This window comes from Trifolium pratense, linkage group LG6 (genome assembly GCF_020283565.1).
Source record: "Trifolium pratense cultivar HEN17-A07 linkage group LG6, ARS_RC_1.1, whole genome shotgun sequence".
Taxonomy (NCBI): domain Eukaryota; kingdom Viridiplantae; phylum Streptophyta; class Magnoliopsida; order Fabales; family Fabaceae; genus Trifolium; species Trifolium pratense.
The window spans coordinates 42,525,575-42,539,600 of NC_060064.1; the positions used below are offsets into that span (position 1 = coordinate 42,525,575).

Consider the following 14,026-nt stretch of genomic DNA (forward strand, 5'->3'; position numbering starts at 1 on the left):
AGAGTAAAACAAAAAAAAAAGGGTTGGAAGAAAATCTAAAATCTAAAATTCCTCTCCAACAGAGAAGAAAACCTAATCGCTGTGAAGAAAACACCAAATCGCTCTTGTTCCTCGTCTCAACGCCACCACTCTCTCCTCCTCTCAACTTAATCGCTCTCTTCTTGGAACTCGTTCTTCCTTTTCGAGATATCGTTCATCTGTGCTTGTCTTCAATCAAGGTATGCGATTATATTTTTTCTTCACCCTAATCCTCTTATCCCTAATTCTCCCTTTGGTGTTTTCCCCTTCAATTTGGTGTTTTTCCATTCTATTTCGCGCTCATTCTGTCATTCTCTCTGTTCAGTTCCACCAAAATCCTAATTCCAGATCCATTACCACACTGAAAGTAAGACCATCTGTTATTTATATTTTTGCATTTTCGAAAACGAAAGTGAAAATTTTAATAACATCATTAAACAGGTTGCTGTTGGGAATGGGCAGTGGCGGCGAGGAGGAATTGGCGGCGCAGGGTTTGTATGACTGTAAGATTAGGGTTTGTATTTCTAACTTATTACTATTTTATTTGCTTATTTATTTACTTTTTTTACTTGATAGTTCTAACATAATTTTATTTGCTTATTTATTTACTTGTTGTGTCTCATAAGGGCCCGTTTGGTGCACAGGATAAGAGACATGATATGATAACTGTATCATATCCTGTTTCAGTCCAGTGTTTGGTGACACAACATGATATGATAAGTTAATCCTGTAGCTTATCCTATCCAGTCTCTCTAGTTAAAATTCTTACCCTGAATTTGAGCTGGGTTACCAGTAGGATAGGATAAAAAAAAAATTTACTGATTTTTTCTATAAAATATATTTTAAAATAAAAAAATGAAAATTAATAAAATATAAATAATAAAATAATTTGATAGTAAATTAATAATAAAATAATTAAATATAATTATTTTGCAATGGTATTTTTATTATTTTCGTATGAGATATATCATATATTTATTTAGCTTATCTAACATGTATATACCATTGAGTTATTTATTTGATCATGATTCATATAAAAAATTAAAGTTTATTATTTTCTCATGTTTTTTATTTAAAACTATATAAAGTTATTTGATTACTTATTTATATTTTTTATTTAAAAAATTCAAAGTATTACAAAATATTTTTTAAAAAATAACAATTGATTTACAAGGGCAATTTTTTCATTTAAATATTTTATATATCTTATCATATTATTATGAGCAAGTATGTATTAAAAACATGATATAATAGTTATCATGTTTGTTATCCTGTGTGTACCAAACACAAGATAGGATAACTAAGGATAACTGTTATCCTGTTGATATCATATCATATCCTTATTCTGTTTTATATCATATCCTATCACTATCCTATCATACGCACCAAACGGGCCCTAATAGTATAGTATTCTTAATTGCTCATTAGTTTTATGTTCTGATTTTGGTTGTCTTTCTTGATTATGTTGTTTTATATATATTTAGCAAATCTCATGTCCTAGTCTATGGAATGAAAGGAACAATAGCTGAAATAAAGTTATACCTTGTCTATATGGTACATCAATTCTTTTACTTACCTTGTACCCTTATTACTTTGTTTTCTGCTTATGCAATATCAATCCCTTTACTCATTTGCTCCCTCTATTATCCATTTTATGACATTTTTGCCTATTTCCTTTGTTTAGAGTTGAAAGAAAAACTGTACAAATCTAATCGGAATGAGAAAGTTTTTAAGTTCTTATTCTTGCTAAACAGTTGATGTAAGTTCTCAAACCCAACCCTTCAATTTTTTTATTCTTTAATTTCACCTATATTATTATTATGATTTCTTTGTTTTATCACTTCTCTATATGATGATAAAAATTTGTTTGATTTAACTATAAAAAGATAATTTGTTTGAAACCAATATTTTACATCACGAGACAATGTGATTGAATGACTTGACAAAATTGTTTTTATTTTCTTTTAAAGTTTGTGTGCTGCAATGATTTTATTTTTTAGGATTGACATAATGGTGTGGGCAAAGTAATTTACATGATATATATTTGATATTTTTTTGTATTCTATGAATGACATAATTGTGAGGGTCTAGTGTGGAGTTGAATGACATACTCAAGTGGATTGTTTTATGCTTCTCATATTGTATGTGGACTATATCTATGGGAGTTTGGTGTGGAGTATATATTGGTTATGGTACAGGGCTGGTATGTGGCTTAAAGGTTAGGCTACATGAATCAAAGGTGTTGATGATGGATGTCTTATTTGCTTGGTTTTTCCTGCTAGTAGTTTGGTCGTGTTTTGTTTGTTTCTAGGTGTGCTTCTTTTTTAGTAGATCAAGGGTCTGGTGTGTCATGATTAGAATTGGAGTATTGGTAGTAATATGTTGGATACAATAAGCTAATTTATAGTGTACTCATTGTGAATTTTAAGTTGTATACTACTGTTATAAGTGTTTTGTTATGAAGTTATTTACCCCTTTAGTTTTAACTTGGTTTGTGCAAGTAGAAAAAAGTCTAGACTTGTAGATATCTAACAATCCAATGTTCAAGTAATTTAAGGCTTAGTTGGATGTGATATTAATGTGTTTTTATGCTTTTTATCCTATTACTATAATTTGAGGTTGATGTATGTTTAATATTAGGCTTGTTTTCCTATTATTACTCATATTTGCTACTCTCTTTTTTTCAACTAGTTAATTCTGAATCTATAAGAAAAATGTGTTTTGTTTTTAAGATTCTGAGTTGTCTAGCTAGATGACTAGTGTATCTTTCGGGTTTGTTTTGTTTAGCCTGACCTTGGTTTTGGATTTCTGAGATTTAATGTTGCCTATCTTTTTCTCTCTGCAGCTGGGATTCTGTTTTGAGCATCTGTTTTGTGCTGGTGGTTTTTGGGCTTGTTTGGTTGATCTGTTGTTATGCTTGAGGCATTTCATATTTTTTGGCCTACATTTATATGTGACTAAGGCAACTGATTATAAAAGGATTGCTGTAAGCTAAACATGCAAATATAGATACGGATTTAATGGATTTAGATGAAGTAATATTTGATGATTTTGGAATGTAGAAAATTATTTAAAGTATGAAATTTTGTAGGCACCTTCAAGTTATTAGAACTTCAACCTTTTGGATGTATTGATAAAACTTTGATATTTTGTTATTGAGATACGTATATTTATGATGGAATGATTGATGTTTGCAAACAATTTGTAGTTTGGGGTGATTTTTTGTTATGTGAGATACTTATGTTTATATGGAATGATTGCTTGCAAACAGTCTATAGTTTGGGATGATTTTTTTAAACTAATAAAAGCATTAATAGGTGGAAAAATTATAAATAAAACCAGTCACCCAAAATTTATCTGTGACGGAATTTTTGTATAATTATGTCCCAACATTTGGAAATAAATAAATAAATAAATTGGGACGGAGTGCAAGTAATCTGTCGCCAAATTGGGATGGAAATTAAGAAATTTGTCGCAATATTGGGACATAATTTATTAATGTGTATAACCAAATAATTATATTTCGTCCCTAAATCCGTCTCGAATGTGTGACGGAAGTAAAATTTCCGTCCCCAGCAAATTGCGACGAGCGAATTGCGACGAAAATATTTTGTCCCAAATTCCGTCTCAAAATGAAATTGGGACGAAAATTTGTACTACTGTGCGACGGAAAAACAATTATACATGCAATAAGCAAAAACACTTTATGGAATTCAAAGGCGCCAGTAAGTATTGTTCCTGCAAACAATAAAAATGTCATATTTTATGGCGGCCAAAACCGCTAATAAGTGTTTTGCCAAAAAAATAAAGAACAGACACCTCTAAGCCGCCAATTCCCTTCTTCTCTCTCTCTCTACATATTCATTTCATTTTTACAACATCATTCTCTCTCTAAATGTGCTCTCTCAAACTTCTCTCTAACTGATCTGGTAATTTTTCTCAAGTTAAAATTTTTCCATTTCTCCATCATCGTTATTTCACTCATCTTCTTTACCGAGAAAACGGGTAAGTGCTTACTTTTAAAAAATAAAGATTAGTCTACTACTTTTTCTTTTATAATTTTATTTTAGGAGTGTTGTTGGTTCGTTTGCCGTGGTTGGAAGCTTTTTATACAAAGGTTAAAGTCAGGATCTACTCAACACAGTAAGTAAGTAATGTAATTTAAATTATATAATATTTTTTATTTGAACTTTAAAACAAATCTTTTAAGTTTAATGATTTTTTTTTGTGAACTAAATTTAAGTTTAAATTTAAATTATATAATATTTTTTATTTGAACTTTAAAACAAATCTTTTAAGTTTAATGATTTTTTTTTGTGAACTAAATTTAAGTTTAATTTTTATTTAATTTTTTTTTTGTTTACAATTAACTGAGGATCGAACCCAGGACCTATAGGGTACTACTCAAACCCCTCACCACTAGACCAAACCTAGTGGCTTAATTTTTATTTAATTAGTTATTACTACTGTCAAATTGTTGTTAGTGTGGAAAAAACTTAATTATTATCTCTAAAAGAAAAGTAAGTAATTAAAGAAATAATCATATTTTTTATTGTTATCATATTGGTTTAATTTTTATTTTTTTAATCTTAAATTAGTTTTTTTTTTGTTGGGTACATATCTTAAATTAGTTTTAAAAGAAAGAAAAGTAACGTAAGATTACTCATACATAATTTGAATTTATTTTAATTTATATATTTTAGTTTATTAGGGATATGGCTATGGATCATTAATGTTGATTTGATCCGACAATTCAGTGGTTGATGGAAGAAGACGATTTTGTTGATGTACTATGTTTTAACAATTTTCAGAATCTCCAACTAATTAATTTGAGAGGAGTAACGATCAAAGTGGCGGTAATCCAAGAAGAGGGAGGAGAGGAGACACAGAAGAGGTAAAAACTAATCCGGATGAGGATACTATGATTGAAATTTTATATTTCATTTGTTATTTTATTGTTAGATTTGTAAATAATTAAATATTTTGTCTTTTATGACAATTATCTTTATTAAGTTGTTTTATTTATTTATTTAATTGATGTGTAATTTATTAAATTTCATAGTATTTCTGTTTTATTTAAAATTAAAAATAATTATTTATAAAAAGAAACCTGTTTCGGTTAAATATGTAATTCATTAATTTTTTATATTAAATTTACTCTTTTCCTCTATTTTGAATAAGCCTACACAACATTTTGAGTTCTCTCACATACCAAGATTGTGAGATATCCATTGATAAATATAAGATAATTATCGTAAAAATAACATTTATAGCTCTAAAGAAAAATGAAGACATCAAGACTTTTATTTTATTATTTTTACTAACACATCAAAACTCTCTCGATCACAAATCCGTGATTCCTCCCATCTCTTTTTTTTTTAAGTTATTTTCTTTCCTCTCCTCCAAACTTGCAAATTGCAAACATCATAGTTATAGCGAGGGATCGAGTATTAAATAGTAATTGTATGGCTATTAAAATATTCCATCGATTCAATATCTCACGTGCTTATTGCCATCTTGTATTTTACTTTAACCAAGAGTGACTTGGAGGCTCTTAAAAATAAATTACTCGGAGGTGTACCTGCATTGTATTATTGTGGTTAGTTTATAATTGTTGAACTATATAGAGTTAGGCCCATTAGCTAGTTAGTATAAGCCCATTAGCTAGTTAGTATATAAGATAGATGTTGCACTTATTTGTAACTTGATACATTCATTTGTATCAATTCTATTAGTTTCATTGCATCTCTCTCAAACTTTTCTCTCCTTTTACTCTGATGATATCATGAATCTTAACATGGTATCAGAGCCGTGGATTCCTCCTTAGGCACACAATTCCGCTTCAATTTTCACGAGAAAATTCAACTCTCGAATTTTATTTTTCCTTCCATTCTCATTCTTTTCATTTTTCCAGTTTCGATCTTCTTCTCTTTCTCCTAGTCGCCGCCATTGATATTGGTGACGCTCTTCATCTCACCGGAGTTAGTTAGAATTCCGATCGCTTCCATTGTTCTTCTTCGATTTCTCTGATTCTTTCTCTACCTAGGAATTTTCGCGGTTCTCTGTTACTCTCAAAATTCAGAAGCTTCTCCGATTCATGATCCAATTTCTTGTTGGATTTCTTGATCGAATAGTCTATGAATCTTTCAATCTCTTGTTAAGTTTGTTCTTGTTCTCGCAATTGTGAATTGTGATTACGGTTATGATTTTTGTTCTCATCTTTTTCCCCAAATTCTAGGGTTTGAAATTTCATTTTTTTTCTTTTCTCGATCGCATTTTAGTTTACTGAATCTTTCATTTCCACTTCCGATCTGAATTTCGTATTGAGTTTCACTTTGTGATTTTTCATTCATCTACTGGTGATTCTTGATGGTGACAGAGTCACAAATTTGTGATGTTATATGTTACTTCTCAACGTTTCGGAGAATCATCGGTTTCGCTCTGTAATTCGGTGCTTCGTGATATGATCGATTCTTTACAAGTGGTTGAAGTGTACAATTTCTTGGCTCGTTGGTTCTTTCTCCAATTCAGTGCTTCCAAGGTGTTTGTGAAAAGTTTTTCATTGAAGACAGAGAATGATTGCTTTGGTATTTGATTCAAGTCAAAATTCATTGATTACTTTGGAGTATAGTTGATTCACTTCACGACTTCCGCAACGAAGTGTTTCGTCATAAATTCTGCTTCTCTTACACTAAGGTTTGGCATATTCAGTTTATTTTTAGACTCAATTTTCTGCTACTGTGAAGCTTGTGCTTGTTTTTCTGCACCCGATCAGATTTGTTGTGGCTATCTCCTTTGGTGCATTGTTTATTCAGTTTGGTTGTTTGGCATGCCATATCGTTTCAATATGGTGCTATGTTATTAGCTTATCACTGAGAACATATTTTTTGAAGATAAATTTGGATCTCATGCCTTGGTTATATTGTTACTGGTTGAACTTGATTTGGATGTTCATAAGAAGCCTGGTAAAGTTCACTGTTGATGAAAAGTGTTAATTGGTAATACTTGTAGTAAATTGGTTATGCTTGGTTTCATTGAAGACTGATAAACTGATGAGTTGTTGTTGCATTGTGCTGTCACTAGTTCTTTTACTTCTTTGGATTCATTCCTTGTGTGAAGATTGAAGAAACACATTTGGTTCATGCTTTATTTGCTGCCATTGTAGAAGGTATTAGTCAACTCAAAGAAGCTCATTTTGGGAGTCTTATCCCACTGATACTCTATGCTTTCAGCAGAATATAGTTTGGCTGGAGTTTATTGGATGTTTGTGTCTTCCCCCATGAAGACACGATGGCTTCACATTTGTTCTGAGAGCCTCTGTTTGAGGATTTACTTGTTGCTGGTTTATCTCTTTATTGTGAAGATTGAAGACTGGTTTGAGTTCTTTAATCTACTCTCTGTTGCCCTGTTTTAGACAGGTGCTTAGCCATATTGGCTTTGTTGCTTTTATGTTATCTCTTGAGCAGCTTGAATTTGCTTGCTTTATCAAGTGGTTAGTTGGTTTTCTTTTTGATGTGCTATCTCATCTTGAGCACAACATTGGTATTGATGCTTTTCTCTCTAGCCATCAACCACACTACTTGATCTTTCTCCTTGATTTGTTGGTCCTTAGATGAGTTAATTACCTTTAGCACAACTTGAGTATTGATGCTTCACTTTATAGACATCGGACCCTTTTGATATTCTCTACTTGATCTTTCTCCTTGATTTGATTGGTCCTTAGATGAGCTAATTACCTTTAGCACAACATGAGTATTGATGCTTCACTTTATAGACATCGGACCTCTTCTGACATTCTCTTTTTCGCTTCTATCTTGAGTGATTGAGTGCTCTTGATGGTTAAGCTTTGTGCCTTAATTGGCTTTGTTGATTTGCTTCTGCCCTTAGTTGGCTTTGATGGGTTGTGTTTCTTCCTTATGGTGGTTAAGCACTACTAGTTGTATTTGAGTTGTTTTTCTAGCCGATGTATTCCGGCAAATTTCATTGTATTTTCTTTATATTGATGTACTTTTGCATTAGTGATCCCAAGCTGGAAGTGTTGTGACCACTTTCCAGCTTGCGGGAGGCTGTTGAACTATATAGAGTTAGGCCCATTAGCTAGTTAGTATAGGCCCATTAGCTAGTTAGTATATAAGATAGATGTTGCACTTATTTGTAACTTGATACATTCATTTGTATCAATTCTATTAGTTTCATTGCATCTCTCTCAAACTTTTCTCTCCTTTTACTCTGATATCATGAATCTTAACAATAATTATTGTTAAAGTGTGGTTGTTCAAATTTTATACTTCTAGCATTTAGCAACTAGCTCAAATAGTAATATTTAATCAAATAAAATCTTGATTTAGATTCGTCAAGACTTAAGATCAATAATATAATTTTCAAATAAAAGAATACTTAGTCTAGTGGTGGGTGGTGATTGACATTGTACTTGGTTATCACTGTTCAATTTCTCATGACTGTTATTGGAAGGAGATTGAAATCACTTAATACCATAACTAATATCAAATCAGATTACATGGTTTAGTTTAGTAGTCTGGATATCGATGATGAAAAAAAAAAATCAATTAAAGATATCTTATTTAATTTTCAACAAAGAGTCGTAATAAGACAAAAAAAAAAAAAATGGCCTCGTCATGTGTGGTCAAGACAAACGTGAATCAAGTGGTCACAAATAATTGCATATAATATTAATTTCACTATTTAAGTTACAAAGTCTAGCTAATCTATGTCAAGCTTAATGCAAAGTAAGTAGTACCACTTTGGGGGTTCACTTCACTTTGCAAAACAAAAATGGAGGAATCATTGGAGAATTTGATTTCCTATATGGTAAATTAAATTTCATATATATAGTACATATTTTGACAATATCTATATAATTAATATTGTTGGTACATATATAATTTATTTATTTTCCTCTTTGAATTAATTGTCATATAGGAAATGGAAGATGAAGTCTTGAATCCAAACTCATTTGATGAGCAAGAGTTTCTAAAAGATATAATCCTTGATCAACCAGAATGTGAACCCTCATCTTATCTTTGTTCCAATAAAATCCAAAACATTGGTACAATTAATGGTGAAGGTATTGCCACTAGCCCCATAAATAGTATTTTGTCCTTTGATGAGACAAGTTTAATCCACAAAAGTACTAGTTCTAACTCAATCATGTCTTTGGAAAGATCAAATGTTGGTTCTCCTCCAGCTTCATATCTTTTATCTTTTGATAACTCAAGTGTTGAACCAATTGTTGAACCAATGTCACATAAAAAAAGGACTATAGTGAAAGATAAAACAACAAAGAAGGTTAAAAGGTCATGTGAGACAGTACAAGATCACTTAATGGCTGAAAGGAAAAGGAGAAGGGAATTAACTGAAAATATCATATCACTTTCAGCCATGATACCTGGCTTGAAAAAGGTTAGCTTCTTCTTTTAATTTTTTTTTTTTATCGTGAAACAATTTTTTTTCTTAAAAGAATAACAAACTGTGCCGCTAAAGTTTTCTATGTAGTAAAACTAAATCTTTAAATTCATTATTCTCTTTTTTTTTTTTTTTTCCCTTTTTGTTTTCCATACGATTGCACTAAATATGTGTTTTTCTTTTAATTTAAGATTCAAACATCGTTCATTATATTGTGTGAATCTATCATCTTCTATTAGACTCAACTCGCTTTTGGTTGAATTCATTATCAAATAATTTTATAAGAATAAACTATTTTATATCCTATTCCAAAAAAATATTAATAAAATAAGCTACAAATAATTTTTAAAGTTGAGAAAAGAGAGATATTATTAATTAAAGTAACACTAATGTATTATTGTAAAAACAAATTATTTGTATATGTCATAGACTAAATTTATAAACTCCAGAGTGAAGATTCATTTTGGTCTTTCATAATATTCTAACGGCTTAATTTAGTTTCTCATAAAATTCAAATTCAAATTAGTCTATAATATTTATATACTAGAAACAAATTAATTCTTCTATTATAGTAGAGCATAAATTAGTTTATTTTAAATATAAAAATATTAGAGATTAATTTAAATTTTATTTTTTTAACAAACTGAACTATCAGAAAAATTACGAGAAATCAAAATAATTCTTCACCAAACGTACCATCAAATTAAAGTTGTAAATTAATCAATGCACTCGTAATATTTTAGATGATATATTATATGTATTTTCAGCTTAAGGTGGTGGGGATCGAGTTCATAAATTCATCTGTCTTTTTCTAATGAATAATATAAAAATCATGATATCATGTTATAAACACGGTCATATCAGATGGACTTACTCGAACAAAGCACTGTTCGATGAAAGTTACAAATAAAATATGAAAAAATGTTAATTAATATTTTAGGACATTTGTTAAAATATTAAATATAGTAAAATTATGTTGAAATTTGTTTGGTTTTAAAATATATAAAATGACATTTTCAATATAAAATTTATTTTTTTTCATTTTTTTAAATAATTTAGTGGTTAGAAATTTTATATTTAAAGTGGACTAAATATAATGTTTAGAGTTCAAACTCAATTCCTATAAAATAAATAGACATTTGTCTCTGCATCAAGCCACAGCCCATACAGCACTGCACCTATGCTTTACGTTGACATTGACATTTATATAGTACCTTTTGAAAATTATTGCTTAGTGCTGTATTATTATCTTATCATATTGTTTAATTTTAAAAAATCTTTTCTTATACAAACATGTTGATTTTTTGGCTAGGAAGGTTAAGTAATTTCTTATATGACTTTTTTTTCTTGACTAATTTTTCTTATATGACTTAATAACATTGTAATATGTAACTATAGATGGATAAGTGTTATGTACTTAGTGAAGCTGTGAGTTACACGAAACAGCTACAAAATCGCATTAAAGAATTGGAGAATCAAAACATAGTAAATTCAGCAATATTCAAGTGGAAATCAAAAGGTTCATCAAATAAAAAGAAGTACTTAGAATCATTGCTCGAGATTGAAGCTAGAGTTGTAGAAAAGAAAGTGATCATTAGAATTCATTGTGAGAAGCAAAAGGACATAGTGCTCAAAATTCATGAATTGCTTGAAAAGTTCAATCTCACTATAACTTCTAGTAGCATCTTACCATTTGGTGCTTCTATTCTTGTAATCAACATTTTTGCTCAGGTATGAAACTATCTTCTTTAATCCCATAAAATTATTAATCTATTTCATTTCAAGTTTTATATAGGTTAAATTATATTTTTTGTTCGTAGGAAGATAGTTATTTTTTTTATAAGCAAAATTTATTAATAATTGAGTATAAAAGATACTCCAGTCCAGCCCACTACAACAAAGACCGGTTAAGAATTAGAGTTTTTCAAGGCCCCTTAAAGGGGAAGAACACCAATTAGAGAAAACATATATGCACAAGATTTTTATGTTTGACTATTAACTTTTAAAGCCTTTTGTTTAAATTTTATCTATTATAAGTTAAAAATATTTGACACATCTAAGTTTTGTCAAATAAATTAAATATTCAATAAACCTAAAAAAAATATTTTTTTATAAAAATGATCGAAGGGAGTATCCACTAACTATAGTTATGGTTTGTATTTCTCTAGGTTGTAATGTTAGGATAAAGTGAAATTCTAAATTGTTATAGTTATGTTGTAGATGGATGAAGAACACAGCATTACCATGGATGACATTGTGAAAAATCTTAAAAATTATCTGTTGGAAGCATGTGAGAGTCGATAGTGATCCGTTCTAGTGCATCAAATTCAAGGAGTTCTCCATTTGTAATTATAATAATGGAATCAGTATGTTTTGGAGAATCTGTTCTACTTTGTTGGATTGGTTTGTTTTCATGCATGTTTTTGTCACATAAAAATAAAGAATAAAAATGTTCTGAGCAAGTTTGTTTATTTTAATGCTATAGTTAAAAAGTCCTAAATTCATGTAAATTTAAGCAATTGTAATAGGTTTATTTTTGCATAATCTTCCTCTAGGGCCAACTCCCTTTTTCTTTTTTTGACAAGATCCCTTTGTTTTTATATATAGTTGTGAAATAAAGTATTGAGTTAGCCAAATGAATACAAGAAACAAATAAATTCAATTTCTGTTTTGGATCATACATGTTAACCTTGTAAGCCATTCAAAAAAAAAAAAAAACTTGTAAGCCATTAAAAAAATAATGTGTGATGTTTGTTAAATCATCATTTATCTTTGTTTACTCTGTTTGTATTGATGACGTGACGTTAATTGCGTCTGTAACGACTACCAACGTGACTCCACGTTACAAGGACGTGCTTTCTTCTTTATCTTCTCCTTCAAGAGCTCTCTTCAATGATATTTTCTTCTCCATTTTTCTCCTTTCCAGCATGATGGGTAGCGGAATTCCTTCTTCAAATTGCAGGAGAAGATGAAAGAAACAACAAGCTCTTCTTCCATGGATGAATATAATATAACCCTATTTTATTTTATTTTATTTTATTTTATTTTCTTTACATGTCACTGTGAAAATTTGTTGTGATTCAAGTTGTTCAAACTAGAGAAATACTCCCTCCGTCCCGATTTATAAGGGAAAAAAAAAAAAACACACTTATTAAGAAATTCATTTAATATTCTAAAATCTATCAAAAACATAATTTTGTTTCCAAAAATACCCTTATTAACTTACTCTATGAAAAAGCAAAACAATTTAATAACTTGCTCCTAATTTCTAAGTGCTTCTCGTACACTACTCCATTTAAAAGCACCAATGACCCATCAACTTCTACTCATCAGTGGCAAAGTAAAAAAAAATAGTAGCAAGAATTGATGTTACTTGGTTCAATACAATTGCCATTACGTCATATTCATTCCCTTTGAGAGTTTTGCATCGGTACTATAGCACTACAATCCTAGACTCTTGGTAATTAATTGCTTTGGAAAATATAACTAGGGGTATTTTTGGAATTTCAAAATTAAATTGGTCAAATTTCAACAAATTCCCTTATAATTTGGGACAAAAAAAACGGCATTTTTTCCCTTATAAATCGGGACGGAGGGAGTACTTACATAGGACCAAAAAAAATTAGGCCCAATTTATTCACAGACACATAATTGAGAAAAAGGTAGAAAGAGGAAGTAATTAAATAATGTGTATTTTAAAATAATTAAATCATATGTGTTATTTGGTCACACACATAACAACACATATGATTTCATTATTTTAAAATACACATTATTTAATTACTTTCTCTTCCTACCTTTTTCTCAATTGTGTGTGTGACTAAATTGGATCTAAATTTTTTTGTCTATGCAAGTATTTATCCTCAAACTAATGGTAACTTTTTGACATAAGTAAATACATGTGATACCAATTCACCATAATCTTGGATAACTTAACCCAATTGTTTTATATCATCGTCTCTAGAATAACAGTAAATTAGATCATCATCTCTAGGAATAGACACAACTTATGAATGCATGAAATATGCATATACTAAACATATGGTTTTATCTCAACTATAACATCAACATAATATGAATAACAAAATCCAAATATTCTAAATCATCGTATTTAGAATACCTCTACTCATGATAAATCATCATTTATCATCATTAATAAATCAACATCATAAATCAATAACATTATGAATCATCACCAATGATGCATCATTACATAATCACATTAATCTTCAATAAGATATTTATTTATCAATAATTCACAAACATATTCATAATACATCATCATTATTAACATCATGATTATCATCATCTATCAACAACATAATCATCATCATCATCATTAATCAACAACATATTCATTTACAAGACACTAAAGTCTCACACCATCAAGGGTTCACCAATTCCAGTTAATTAATCATATGAAAGTTATTTTAAACTAAAACAATGCCAAAAATATAAGCAACGTCATTATCCAAGCATAATCTCATAAAATGGATTCCAGAATCGGAATCTACGTGAAAAACTGAGCAAAATAGGTTCGACAAAAAAAAGTAGACAAAAAGTCAACGGTCACGAGTCAACAGGT

General features: G+C 29.6%; 1 protein-coding gene and 1 long non-coding RNA gene across 2 annotated transcripts; both read left to right on the top strand.

The window, feature by feature from the left end:
- The first annotated feature begins 28 nt into the window (after positions 1 to 28).
- LOC123888200 lies at positions 29 to 3,210 on the top strand. Its single transcript, XR_006802022.1, has 6 exons — positions 29 to 218; positions 344 to 385; positions 460 to 532; positions 1,503 to 1,572; positions 1,703 to 1,777; positions 2,864 to 3,210. It is a non-coding gene; the product is annotated as an uncharacterized LOC123888200 (long non-coding RNA).
- A 5,482-nt stretch (positions 3,211 to 8,692) lies between these two features.
- Positions 8,693 to 11,985, top strand: LOC123888201 (transcription factor NAI1-like). Its single transcript, XM_045937171.1, has 4 exons — positions 8,693 to 8,847; positions 8,959 to 9,438; positions 10,840 to 11,172; positions 11,662 to 11,985. Exons 1-4 carry the CDS (start codon positions 8,812 to 8,814, stop codon positions 11,743 to 11,745), a joined length of 933 nt encoding a protein of 310 aa, XP_045793127.1. The 5' UTR covers positions 8,693 to 8,811; the 3' UTR covers positions 11,746 to 11,985.
- The last annotated feature ends 2,041 nt before the right edge of the window (positions 11,986 to 14,026 follow it).

Bases quoted from the DNA above. Each gene is read 5' to 3' on its own strand.
- LOC123888201 (XM_045937171.1), top strand. From the start codon at position 8,812: ATGGAGGAATCATTGGAGAATTTGATTTCCTATATG. The intron at 9,439-10,839 runs GTTAGCTTCTTC...ATGTAACTATAG, and splicing joins TGATACCTGGCTTGAAAAAG to ATGGATAAGTGTTATGTACT. The intron at 11,173-11,661 runs GTATGAAACTAT...GTTATGTTGTAG, and splicing joins TAATCAACATTTTTGCTCAG to ATGGATGAAGAACACAGCAT.